The 14,375-nt window shown below is 36.1% G+C and overlaps 2 protein-coding genes across 3 annotated transcripts in view; both read left to right on the top strand.

Annotated features, from left to right (window-relative positions):
• Window positions 1-8,009, top strand: part of WASL (WASP like actin nucleation promoting factor) — a 122,173-nt gene extending 114,164 nt beyond the window's left edge. For both annotated transcript variants that reach the window (XM_069087119.1, XM_069087120.1), the window contains exons 10-11: window positions 2,747-2,855; window positions 5,296-8,009. In XM_069087119.1, the coding sequence (XP_068943220.1) occupies window positions 2,747-2,855; window positions 5,296-5,357 (171 nt within the window). In that variant the 3' untranslated portion in view covers window positions 5,358-8,009. The remainder of the gene's footprint in view (window positions 1-2,746; window positions 2,856-5,295) is intronic.
• Window positions 1-14,375, top strand: part of NDUFA5 (NADH:ubiquinone oxidoreductase subunit A5) — a 306,556-nt gene that overhangs the window by 168,455 nt on the left and 123,726 nt on the right. The window lies entirely within an intron of this gene.

The following is a 14,375-nucleotide window of genomic DNA, read 5'->3' as shown; positions in this document are numbered from 1 at the left end:
TGAAAGACTAATTATATTTCCCTCCATCCTGTCCCACCCCCACTTATTCTATTTTCTCCTTTGACCCTATCCCTTTTCAAAAGTGTTTGCTTCTAACTACCCTCTCCCCCAATCTGCCCTCCCTTCTATCATCCTCCTCTTATCCCCTTCTTCCCTACTTTCCTGTAGGGTAAGATACCCAATTGAGTGGTGTATATTATTCCTTCCTTAAGCCAAATTCAGTGAGAGTAAAGTTGACCCATTCCCTTTCACCTTCCTGCTCTTCCCCTCCATTGTAACAGTTTTCTCTTGCTTCTTTTACATGAGATAATTTGCCCTAATCTTATCTCTCTCTTTCTCCTCCCAATAAATTCCTCTCTCACATCTTAATTTTATTTTTTAGATATCATCCCTTCATATTCTACTGATCCTGTGCCCTCTCTGTGTATACATGAACAAACATATACCCATACTCACAAATATTTATACACACATACACCCTCCTATACATACATATCATATATACACACACACATGCACGCACACATATATACATTCCCTTCAACTATCCTCATACTGAGAAAAGTCTTATGAGTTACAATTATTATTTTTCCATGTAGGAATGTAAATAGTTCAACTTTAATAAGTTCTTTATGATTTCTTTTTCCTCTTTACCTTCTCATGCTTCTCTTGCTTCTTGTATTTGAAAGTCCAATTTTTTGTTCAGCTCTGTTTTTTTCATCAAGGATACTTGAAAATCTTCTATTTCATTGAATGACCATATTTTTCCCTGAAGCATTATACTCAGTTTTGCTAGGTAGGTGATTCTTGGTTTTAATCCTAGCTCCTTTCACCTCCAGAATATCATATTCTAAGCCCTTCGATCCCTTAATGGAGAAGCTGATAGATCTTGTGTTATCTTGACTGTATTTCCACAATATTCAAATTGTTTCTTCCTGAGTGCTTGCAGTATTTTCTCCTTGACTTTAGAACTCTGAAATTTGGGTATAATATTCCTAGGAGTTTTCTTTTTGGGATCTGAGGTGATTGGTGAATTCTTTCAATTTCTATTTTGCCCTCTGGTTCTAGAATATCAGGGCAGTTTTGCTTGATAATTTCTTGAAAGGTGATGTCTAGGCTCTTTTTTATTATCATGGCTTCGTTCAATATGTTCAAAATGGCTTAGTTCAATATTTTTAAATTATCTCTCCTGGATCTATTTTCCGGTTTAGTGGTTTTTCCACTGAGATATTTCACATTGCCTTCTATTTTTTCATTTGTTTAGATCTGTTTTATAGTATCTTGATTTCTTATAAAGGCATTAACTTCCATTTGCAATAATCTAATTTTGAAGGAATTATTCTTTTCAGTGAGTTTTTGAAATTCCTTTTCCATCTGGCCAATTCGACTTTTTAAGGCATTCTTCTCTTCATTGGCTTTTTGTTCCTCTTCTGCCATTTGAGTTAGTCTATTTTTTAAGGTCTTATTTTCTTTAATATTTTTGGGGGTCTCCTTTAGCAGGCGGTTGACTCTCTTTTCGTGATTTTCTTACATCATTCTAATTTCTCTTCCCAATTTTTCCTTCACTTCTCTTACTTGATTTTCAAAATCCTTCTTGAGCTTCTCCATGGCCTGTAATCAGTTCATATTTTTCTTGGAAGCTTTTGATGCGGGAGTTCTAACTTTATTGTCTTCCTCCCATTCCATGCTTTGATCCTTTTTGTCCCCATAAAAGGAATCTGTGTTGAGCTGCATTTCCTCTGCTTGCTCATCTTGCAGTTAGTTACTTGACTTTTGTGCTCTTTGCCATGGTAGAACTCTGCTTCTAGAATGGAGAGAGCTTTGTTCCAAATTGCTGGGGTTTTTGCAGCTGCGGGAGCTGTTAGGAGGGTGCTCTCTTTACAGCCCCCACAAGCTCTGGCACACTGGCCACACACCCCAGGGCCACCACCCAAGACCAAGATCCAGATCCAAGCAGGTCAAAGTAAGAGCAGTTACCCTCTGAATGGTCACTTAGTTCCTCTGTGATCTGGAGGCAGCCATGGGGCAGCAGCTGCAGCCACAGCACCTCTATCACTTCTCGCTCCAAGGGCGGGGGCTGGACCCCGCTCTTCTGTCCCCCTGTTTCAACAGAGTTCCCCACTGACCTCTACTTTCTCTTAGGTGTTTATGGGTTGAGAAGTCTGGAAATCGCCACAGCTGCTGGTGATTCACTCTCCTGAAGTCTTTTTCAGGCTGCTGCTGGTTGGGGCCCGCCCTGGCTCCAGAACCATGTGGCTCATACAGGATTGTGCTCAGCTCCTAGCTCGGTGTGATAGACCCTTCCTGTTTGTCTTCCAGGCTGCCTTCAGCAGGAGATTTGTTTTTCTCTGTCACTTTGTGGGTCCTGTAGCTCTTAAATTTGTTTGGAGTCATTTTTTAAATATGTATTGAAAGTGATTGGAGCGAGAGCTCACACCAAGTTCTTTCTTTTACTCTGCCATCTTAGCTCTTTCTGCCCCCAAATGCAACCATGTTAACAATGGAAGTACTTCCTGCTTGCTTTGAGAATGTTTACAAATGAAAGCATATATGTTTTAGTTAAATAAGATTTAAAGAGAAATATAATATTCATAAATATCTCTTAAGATTCCTGTTCATTTTAGTACTATCTCATTTCCTTGCTAAAAAGAAAAATAAGAAAAAGTCTTAAAAGACATTCTCAGGACATAAAGGTTCTTTTTTATACTTTACACATATCCCTGTATTTTATCTTTCTTTTCCAAAGGTATCTGATGGCCAAGATTCTGTGCCCCCTACACCTGCCCCCACCTCAGGAATTGTAGGTGCATTAATGGAAGTAATGCAGAAAAGGAGCAAAGCCATTCATTCTTCAGGTATGATTTCTTTGATCCTCATTATTTACAAAATGCAAAATAATTAGATGTTAAAATATCAGGAAACGGGGGAGGGGGCAGTGAATAAGATGGAGGGAAGTACAGTTAGTCTTTCACAACATGACTGTTATGGAAGTGTTTTGCATGACTACACATGTATAATCTATATCATGTATAATGGGGATGTGGTAGAAAGTGATAGAAGGGAGGGCCAATAGATTGGGGGAAAGGGTAGTCAGAATGCATGCCATCTTGAAGTGGGGAGAAAATTTGGAACTTAGAATCTGTGGAAGTGAATGTTGAAAACTAAAAATAAATTAATTTAAAAAACTTTTTAAAGAAAATAATAGCAGGAAATAGAATAAGAAATTTGAATGTATATCATAAATTGTTAACCAGATAAAAATTAGGCTTACTATCTGAACGTTTGTAGCATAGGTACTGTGAAATATATCTTCCAGTATAGATGGCAGCATGATTATAATAGAATGAATACTGAATAAGTATCATGTACACATTTGCACATACATACTCACATAGCTGGATACTATACAAAATAGAGGGAAAAGATTTAAAAATCAAATATAAATTTTATGATTTAATATCTGGTAAAGAACTTGGTTTGTTTGATTTAATGATCACACACCTTTCTAGAAGTCTATAGGAATTTCTGAATTTGTAGGTGGTACTTAAGATCAGGATTATTAGCTACTTCCTACTGGTGGGTTTTGTCTTTTATTCTTCCCCAGATATAGACTCTACTAGTTCCACTATGTTGTATAACCTCAACAAAGTAATTCAGATATGTTACATGGTACATGTCCATGAAGTAGAGTTTCTAGGGGATAGCATACCATATCTTCCTCCTATAGGAAAAGTATAAAAACTATTGGTTATCTTATTGACCACTGAAAAATACCTAAATAATTTATGAAATAGTTCAATCTTGACTTCCATATTTAATATTCTGAGATACTTTTCATTGAAATCATATATGTTTAAGTTAAATAAGATTTAAAGAGAGATATAATATTCATAAATATCTCTAAAATTCTTGTTCATTTTAGTACTATCTCATTTCCTTGCTTAAAAAAAAACAGTTCATCTTAAAAGGTGAATGCAATTGTAGCATTCCAGTTCCAGTTACCTATTCATATTGCTTAATAGGTGCTGTACTACAGTTTAAAATATAAATGCTTAACCAGCCAGCCTTAAGAAGAAAACAGTACTATAAGTTTCTCTCTGTCTCTGTCTCTCTCTGCCTCTCTCTCTCTCTGTCTCTCTGTCTCTTTGTCTCTCTCTCACTCGGCTTTTTTTGAGGGGGTAAGGCAGGGCAGTTGGGATTAAGTGACTTACCCAAGGTCACACGGCTCCTAAGTGTTAAGTGTCTGAGGCCGGATTTGAACTCAGGTCCTCCTGACTCCAGGGCCGGTGCTCTATTTGCTGCGCCACCTAGCCATCCCAACTATAAGTTTCTTGAGGACAAGAACTTTGATCTGTTTTTATTAAATGTTTGCTCTGTAATTTATATAACAAGTGACATCCCTTCTGCTAAGTTCTCATTAACTATTTCCTGAATCAGATCATCAGCAATGATTGTTCCATAAAAGACCCCATATTACTTCTCTTACTCTGACTTTACTGGATTTAATATGTTTTTCCTAACAGCCTCCTGATAGCAGTTTTATAAAACTACAGACAGTGTGGAAGGTTGCAGTGTTTCCCATTTCATTAGAAAAATCCTTACATCTTTGCATGGTGGCATGGTGACTATTCAAAGTATATTTTAAAATATCTTTAGTCAATTTTTAAAAATGTTATCCCCCTAATGTAATATTATCAATTGATTTAATGTAGTGGTTTATTTTAATCTTTCCTAAATTAATTTAACTCAGTTACAAGTAGCTTTAAGAAAAAAGTTGGGGGCGGCTAGGTGGCACAGTGAATAGAGCACCAGCCCTGGAGTCAGGAGGACTTGAGTTCAAATCCAGCCTCAGACACTTAACACAAAAACTAGCCATGTGACCTTGGGCAAGTCACTTAAACCCAGTTGCCTTCCAAAAAGCAAAAAAAAAAAAAAAAAAAAAAAAGATGAAATTGTAAATCCCCCAGCACTAAAATTGAACATCAATCAATAAGCATTTATTAAATACTTAACTAGGTTCCAGACACTGATAAGCACTAGCATACAGTGATAAAAATATGACAGTTCCTAACATCAAGCAACTTAAATTCTATTGAAGAGACAACAGGTGTATCTGTAAATATATACGGACTATGAACAAAATGCATATATGGCAGTTTGAGAGGAGAGCTGAAATGCAGGGAGACTTTGTAGAAATATTTTTGTGGACGTACAATAGAGAAAATGAATACAGTAAAATGTTATTTAGACACTTGTAAATAAATGATCATCTTAATGATTTTCTTTTACTACTAGATGAAGATGAGGATGAAGATGATGAAGAAGATTTTGAGGATGATGATGAATGGGATGATTGATCAATATATATTATATATATATTTTTTAAGGTGAAATACTAAACACTACTTTCTGTCTATGGATTCTGTAAAATTATCATGTAAATGTTTTACCAATTTGCTGTATATTTTTGTTGCCTTTTGCTTTTTTTTATTAATCTGTGCAATACCTCATTTAATCTGTAAAGGTTTGTCATAATCCTCTAAAAAGCTACTCCCTGTTACTGTGTGCAAGTTTACATCAGGATGCTCAGTTGACTTGTGAATATTGTTTATTCCATCCATACGGGAGTTTAGATGTAATATGTGAGACTGACAAAAACCTTATTGTAATTTAGTTATAATGCAAGAAGGAAAAACACTATTTTCATACCCTACTTTTTCTGTATCTAAATTTTCTTATTAAAAATCTAGTATAGCACTACATTCTTTTTAAGTAATGCAGACAGTTTATTTAACCCCTTCATTTTGAATACAATGCTATGTGAATGTTGAGGCTGATACATTTGCACAGTTCTCAGAACATCGCTATACTGATGCAATTTCTCACATTTCAGCAATATGTTTTACATAAAATCACTACAAAAAGATAGTTATGAAATCAATACACCTCTTATGATAAGGTAGTATTGTCTGCTATTAGCCAGCAGCGATCATTCAATGCTCAGGTTCCTAGGAGCCCTTCTGTACCTGGAGTAAACTGTGGGGTGGGTAGTGTTTATGCTATGACACATTTAACAGCATCTACCTGGCCGGCCAGCAAGCTTAAAACTTTAGTCTTTCTTATGAACAAAAGTCTTCAAGTTGCCGGAGCAGTTGCTTGACTTATTTTGGGGTCAGTTTTTATGTCTTTCAGAACTAAAGGGCTATGTTTGATGCTTGCTTCAATAATGTTGGGTTAAATTTACTTTAAAGTTGGGACACTAGTGTATTAATAAAGTGAAATGAAGTACTATCATTCTACAGTCTGGATGGATTTAAGGTGCTCATGGAATTTCAAACACTAAAACAGCAATCCAGAAAAAGAAAAAAAAATGACAGATGTATACATTAGAATTTTGACGCATAGGTACTAAATTTTATTGATATTTTCTCATGGTATTTGTCAGACATGGAATGAGTAAATTAAAAAAAACTGAGGCCTTAAAATGTCAAACTGTTTGGAACACAAAATTGAAAAAAGAAATAGATTTTTCTTTTCTTTATTGCAGACCTTCAGATATTATTTTATGCATATTGAAAGGTGTTTTTTAATTAGGGTTCCCTCTATCTCAACAATACACTGATGTACCCAAAAGTGGGTATTTAATAGCTACAGCACTAATTACTGTACCTACAGTAAATTTTACTTAGAAAACGATCAGACTTAAATAATAAACAACTTTTCACAGATTGAGTCATATGCAGAATGTAGTTAATTAAAAAAGGTATCTTAAGTGTTTCAAGACTATAGTCACAATATCAAACTAAATTTTAAGCTATCCAGAATCATACTGACCAAACCCTAGTATTGGCATGATCTTGACAGGCTGGTCCTGCAAGATGTGGCTTGAATTTCTAATCCAGTTATCACATAATCTCTAGTGATCATGCATCTAGTTATCATAAGAAATAATTTAAAAGGTTTTGTTGCTGAAAGCAGTAAGTGGGGCAATAAAAGTTAAGTTATTCAGAGAATGTTAACTTCCTTGCAAGAGTAATTAAAGCATATGGGAAAAACTCCAAACTTTTTGTTTCTTGCAAATACTAACAGTGCCCTCTGCTGCTAGAAACCTTGCTTGCTTTTTGATTTTTATTGTGGCTTGAGCTCGTGAGTCTAGTGTGGGTGAGGCTGAACAACCACTAACCAATGAAATTAGGAATTTGTGCACATGGAAAATAAAACCTTGTGATTTTTTTTAAAAAAATATGTTAGAATAGATTTTCCTTTTGGATATTCATGAAGATAATTTTAAATAATAAGAACCTCAAATTTTCTTTATAAATATGTTCCTTTAAGGATTATTCAGATTTAAGTTTTCTCTTATCCTTTGGTCAAGAAATACAGGATTTCTGTAACTAACATTAAGAATAATGTTTTTCAAGAAATCCCAAATTGTAACAGAGCTCTGGAAAGAGAATGTTAAAGCTGTCTCTTGTTTGCCAAAGAAGGCATTTGACTTTAGTCAAAGGAAAAACAAAAACCCAAGGACATTCTTTGTTGCACAAAATCTGAATTACAGTTGGTTTAAAATAGGAGATCTGTATAGTTCAGTCCAGGCATGAAGACTGAAACTGTGATTTGCTAAGATGTAATGGCTGCATGTTTCAGCACTTCACCATTTGCACTGTGGGCAGAAGATAGTGTTTTCATAGTGTTCAGATTCACTATCTCTGCATATTGTCTGAAAGCCTCGCATATATACTCCAATTAAATGATTGTCTGAATAGCCTTAGCATTTAACAAACTAGCATGAGGCTTTTTGTATCCAAACGCTATGTGATAGACAATATCAGCTAGCCACTATTGTATGTATGAGATTCATAAAGACTTTCAATCATTCAAGTTTCCATTTATCAACTGAAATTTTGTTTAGTATGTGAATTTTTGAAATGTACAGTGAATAGGATGTTGCACTGGTGGCAATTCATCATGGAGCATAATAAAATTAATTTGACCCAAATAGTATAAAATAGTGTGTTTTTTGATTTACTAAATGTTTAGACATTAAAATAGTTGAATGCTTGAGGAAAAGGGAGGGGTCTGTATTTTTTGCATTACCAAGGTTTGCAAAGCAATAAATAATCCCTCCAATTTTCAGTAAGCTTCATGTCTGTCCTAAAAATGATTCTACCATTAAAGAAACACAATGAGCAAGAGAATGTGACGGACAGACGATTGTGACAGCTGCTCAGCACCTCCCCGGGAAGCAGCTGCTGCAGTTGGGTCTGCAGAGTTCCCCCACTTGAAGGTCCGATGATGTGGTATCTTCAGCATACCAGAAGGACTAGGAAATGCTGCAGCTTGCCAGCTCAAAGACGAGACGGACAATGCGTTTGATTCATAATTTCATTAAAAGCCAAGAATTATTGCATACTTAATACTTAAGTGTAATTTAATGAACAGTGTTGAATATTGAGAAATAATAAGAGTGCCAGAAACTCAGCTTTCATCTGTAAATGGAATGGAATAGTGTGTCCTATCGATCCAGACACAATTGGGCATCTCAAGATTATTACCAACTGACAGAATCCTGCCTAGGGGTTGCCTTCTGGAGCCTTAGCCAAGGGTAACAAAAGTTTTCACAAGCAAGTTAGTGTTGGGAGGGTTTTGCCTTTTAATATGAACACTCAAAACAAAACCTGTCTAAAACCCAGAGAATTTTTTTTAAGGCTATTTTGAGAGAAAAATGGCTCACTTGCTTTTCCCTTGCATCAAGTTTTATCTTATCATTAAAGAAGTTTCTGAAATAGCTTTCTGCTCTCCTTAGTAAAATACCTAGGGGCCAAGTATAGAGATAAAGCATATTTATAGTACAGAGGAAATCATATCTAGACATGATGGAAAAGGGTCACAGACACTGCCTTCTCACCTCCAGAAGGCAGTCAATGACATGGGTGCCTCTGCTTGTTTATGAGATTTCTTCTAAAAAGATTTTATTAGGGAAATGTTGGAAAAGGAGTCATTAAACTGACCATTTGTTAATGCAGTGAAGATGTTTATTTCTTGACACAACTTTTTTATTTTTTAAAAAAATTTTGTTGAAAACAATTTATGTTGCAATAATATTTTCTAGTCTGGGTTTCCGGCTCTAAGTGGAGAAGAGAAAGGAGCAGATCATTCAAAATTTTTAAAAGATAAATTTTGAAAAGGAAGAGGGAAAATATTGTATGTTAACACTGGAAAAACAAAAACAAGATAGTCCTGCCTTCAACACGTTCTACTTGGGGTATGCAACATCTACACAGATAAATAAAGGATGACAATTTGAAGAAGGCAGAAAACTAAAGGCTTGGAGATCAATCAGCACAAGCTTCACAAATGAGGTGCCATCTCAGCCAAACTTTAAAGGAAGATGCTTATGCAAAAATAAGCAATAATGTCTTTAATAATGTTTCCTGATGCCTTTCATTTTTATATCAGTCATTTCTGGCTAGCCCTACCTTTTGGAGAACCCTTTATCATGAAAACAGGAAAGCAAAATCAAAGACACAATGCATATGCCACATTCCATATCCATAATAACCATCTATTAAAAGGAGGGAGGTGTGTAAGAAAAATGATTCATTTTAAACTTACACATTCTACATTTAGTTACAGGGACTGTGCATTTACAGTAACATAGGACAAATAGAGACTAATCAGAACCCATGCATTTATAGAAATCTAGTTAATTGAAAGGTATTGGGGGTAATAACCTTTGGAAAAGGAAGAAGAGCTGTGAGATGTAAACGTGGAGATAGTGTACCATGAAAGCTGACCCGTGCACAGCTCGTTAGCATGCAAAATATTGCAGGGTGATAAGCATTCTGCTCAGATGTAGCGGTGGATGATGATAAAAGCTCCTATTTACATATTCTGTGCTCACACACACACATGTTCCTTTTCTGATTATGAAGGCATTTGGATTATTTGCTTTTCAGTCACCGTTTCATATTAGCCAAAAAATTGTAAGCTCACTCTTGAAAAATTTTAGAGATGTATACAGATGTTAATTTGCTACCTAAAGTCTAAGAGCCTACCCAAAGAATTATCGATTGTAGATTTATGTTTTATATATTTAAAAGGTTCTATATTTTTATTGAAGAGCAGGTGTGTTTTGTAACTTTTTTTTTAAGGGATGACTGAACTAATTAATAAGGTCTTTTCTTGGATTTCTCTTGGCCCACTTTCCCTAAAGGTTGGAAAATTTATTTGCCTTTCAGATAGGCCTATAATATATTTGGAGTGTTGATCTTTTTACTTCTGGGAAGCATACCATTTTAAGGCATATGAATTAAAACACGAAAATTTTAATTTATGTACTCTACCTATTGAAATCCTACCCAAACTTGAAAGCCTGGCTCAAATGCTACTTCCTCCAGAGAACTTTTGCTGAGCCATCAATGTACATCTCCCATGCCTCCATCCATAGCATTTAAGATAATAGTTTTAGAACTGAAAGGGACCTTGAAGGTCATCTAGTTCAGCCTCCTCATTTTATAGATGAAGAAACTGAGGCCAGGTCAGTGAAGTGACCTAAGGTCATAGGTGGTCATTAGCAAAGATGAGATTTGCACCTCAGTCTCTTCTCCCTGCACCACTATCCTGCCTTCTTGGTTTGTACCTCTCTGTCACTTAAGTAATTTTCAGTTACAGATATTTTGGCATATGAGCTAGTCGTTTGTTTTTTAGTACACTCAAATCTTTTATCCTTTATTAAAGCCCTTTAAGCATAACAACTCCATTTCCAGGTTCTATACAACAATGAAGAATGGGATGCCATTTCTTTTGTGATCCTGTATCTAAACAACTTTCCTCTGCAGTTAGTGATCATGAAGTAATTTGGACATTGTTTTCCAAATTATTCATAATGCAACAGAGGACTAGGGTAAAACTCCCTTACAGAGCATCTCATGTTACAGATTTTTATACCTGAGACAGAGGTAATAGTATGGGCTGTATTTTATGATAACATGGAGCCTGTGGGTGTGGGTGGCACTGTGATGGTGCTACAGCTGAAGACGCCTCTTTTTAAATCATACCTGTGATAGATACCTGATGAGGAATACATCATTTGACCACTTCAAGCTTCAATTTCCTCAGCTAGGTGTCAAGCCTGGGGTCAGGAAGACTCAACTTCCTAGGCCCAGATCTGACCTCAATAGCTGTGTGATCTTGGACAAGTCAACCCCATTTACTTCAGTTTTTTCATCTGTAAAATGAGTTGGAGAAGGAATTGGCAAACTACTTGCCAGTTGGCAAACCACTTGCCAAGGAATTGGCAAACCACAATATCTTTGCCAAGCAAACCCCAGATGTGACCAAGGAGAGTTGAACACAGTTGAAACAAACAACTTTATCATCAAAGATGGGTACAACAATGCCTGTAGTTCCTTCTTCTCAAGGTTGTGAAACTCAAATGAATGATTTTCATGAAATGAAATGACTTTACAAACTTAAAAGTGCCTAAAATGTCAGTTATTAGAGTCCTTGTCTCCTAATACTAGTGGATTTTTTTAATGGGAATACTTTTCTACATGTTAATCCTGCCCCTTGCATTAGAAATGACAGGCAGTGAATCTGGAGGCTGTCTTGAAAATCACATTGATAACTAACGTTGTACATTCTAGCTGTGCATACCAGAGAGAGTCTTTGGTTTGCACCACCAATAAAGTCTGTTGCTTTTTGTGATGCTGCCTCAGATTGAATCATCCTAAAGCTATTACTAAAAAAAGACATGTACAGTTCCCCAATTCTAGCATGCTGAACCATTCTGTTCATAGCAACTATTTACCAGCATTCATAGCTTGAAACTGTTTGACATCCTTAAAATGTTTCTTCTTTCCCCACCTGCAGTTGTCCCATTTGAACTCACTGAAAGAAATTGACAACCATTTGGATCAATATGGTTCAGCTTTCTCAACTTGTCGTTATATTTTTAAAAAAAATTTATTGATGTATGAGTTGACACTTTTCCATTTAGAAAATAAAGAAAATGGAAGCCCTGTAATATTTTACAATGGATCACACTGCATTTACCTAAACTAGGAGTGTGGAACCTGTAGCCTCCAGGCCACAGGTGACCCTCTAGGTCCTCAAGTGCAGCCCTTTGACTGAATCCAAACTTCACAGAACAAATCTCCTTAATAAAAGGATTTATTCTATAAAACTTGAGACTTGGTCAAAAGGCTGTATCTGGGGACCTAGAAGGCCACAGTTTGCCCACCCTGAATCCTAAACCATCTTTATATGTGATGCTCTAGTATGATAATTTTAACATTATGTAGTAGATGGACCCCTGAAGTCAATAAAACTTGGCTTCAGATTGATTGTGGGCAAGTCATTTAAACTTTCTGAAACAGTTTCCTCATTTAAAAACTGGGAATTATACCCACAGTTATTTAATTTCTCCAGGTGCTAGGACACTTAAGAATATAAATGACAGATGAGTTGTACTGAATTTGTGGAGAGTTTCAAAACCACGGATTCTTCACATGAATGAAATCTTCAGTCCATACCTCCAACAAAGAGTCACTTCATTACTTCATAGATATTACTGAGAGTTAGAATGAGACCCAACCATTCATTCAAAATGCATTTATTGTCTACAATGTACTACATGCTGGAAAGAACTGAGGGAATCAGGATTGAGTTGGAAGTTGTACTTGGGCTGAGCCTTAAGGAAATTTGGAACTTCCAAGAGACCGGGAAGAGAATCCATTGCAGATATGTAGAATAGCCCATGCAAAGTCAGGAAGGTACAAATTGCTACATCTTGTCTTGCAGCAGTTAGAACAGCAAGCAAGCCAGTTGTGGCCATAACCTAGAATATATGAAGATTAATGGTCCTGGAAGTGTATTCCTTGTTTAAAAGGGTAAGGTCAGGCGAAGGGATGGTGGCAGGAGAAGATACATTATCTGTAAAGAATTTCTTCTCTTTGAGGAAATAAGTATTATTAAAGGTGTTACCAAAAAACTAGCTATTCAAAGATCTTCATAATAGCATTACAACCTGCTTCTGGCATTTCCTTGCTCCATAACCTTAAGCAAGTCACTTCCCTAGACATCAGTTTTCCTCATTTATGAAATGAAGAGGGATTGACTGGATGGTTTCTGAAACCCCTTTCATCTCTAGATCTATGATTAAGATTATGTGTAATCAAGTAACTCTGGAAACTATCTAAATATCCAAAAAGAGGGGGCAGGTAAATGGTGGCCCCCCCTTCACACATATGTGCACACAATCATTTTCATCAGTGTCTCTACTTCAAAATGGTCAGAGTGAAGAACTCAGAGCCAGGAAGACCTCAGTTTGAATCCTAATACTAGCTGCAACTATCAACAAGTCACTTTAGTATTCTGCCTCAGTTTCCTCATTTGTAAAATAGAGGTGGTAATAATCTCTTCCAATGCTGTTGTGAAGCTCAAAATGTGTTAACTTATAAAGTGTTTCATAAAGAACTACATAAACATCAGTTATAATTAACTGAATAGCATTCTCAAGTTGATCAAAACATTTTTTCTTAAAATTTTCAGGTTTTAAGAAGTTCAAAATTACAGATTTCACCTCTTTCTATTTTGGTTTGTTCTGATGTGAATTTATAGCAACAGATTTTACCTTACCTCATTTCTTCATGTATCATCTGGGGCAGGAAATAAGACACAATGTTCTCTTTGCCCATGAAAGCTGGCTTTATTTGAATAGGCAGCCCCTGACTCCAAAGCATGTGATAATATTTTGGCAGAATGATGCCAGGCAGTCTACATAATTCAAGGATTTGGTCATCTCAGTGCACTTCTGTCATTCAAGACTGGACTGAAGTGAGATTAAACTTTATTCTGCAACTTAAATTATTTCTGATGGGGCAACCTTGCTGCTTCCACAAAAGCTTTTGGTAAGTCCTTAAAACCATCTCACCAGTCAGAGAAGATACAGAATTTATTTTTTTTCTTTGCATAATTTTTAGTGAACAGCTGCACAGTCGATTAAGAGCCTGGGAGTTCTTCCAAGAAACACAAGGACAAACTGAGCACTTTAAATTCAACCTCCTGTTTTTATTATTGGTGAGTTGGAGGGGAGGCTTTGATTTGTTTGCATCAGAGAAAGAATGGGAAAATTCAGTTGAGTTCTAGTGTTAATGTTGTTGAAAGGAACTAATTAGGGTGGGGGTGGAGGGGGGTAGAGGTAATAGCCTTTTTCTTGTTCATGCAACTAGGCAGAAAACAAAAAGAACCTCATACAGAATGCTTCATTGAGGGGCATCACAGTCACTGTTTCAGAGCCTAAAAGAAATCCAGCAGCTTCTTCATACTCAATTTATGTCTGTAGATGGTCTAAGAACTGTACAGCAATTTCT

Source organism: Petaurus breviceps, unplaced genomic scaffold (genome assembly GCF_028583685.1).
Source record: "Petaurus breviceps papuanus isolate PSGF00001 unplaced genomic scaffold, PetGlider_PUasm1.0 181, whole genome shotgun sequence".
NCBI classification, from domain to species: Eukaryota; Metazoa; Chordata; class Mammalia; order Diprotodontia; family Petauridae; genus Petaurus; species Petaurus breviceps.
Note: the sequence above shows the minus strand (reverse complement) of the source record. Positions and strands in the feature narration are given on the sequence as shown.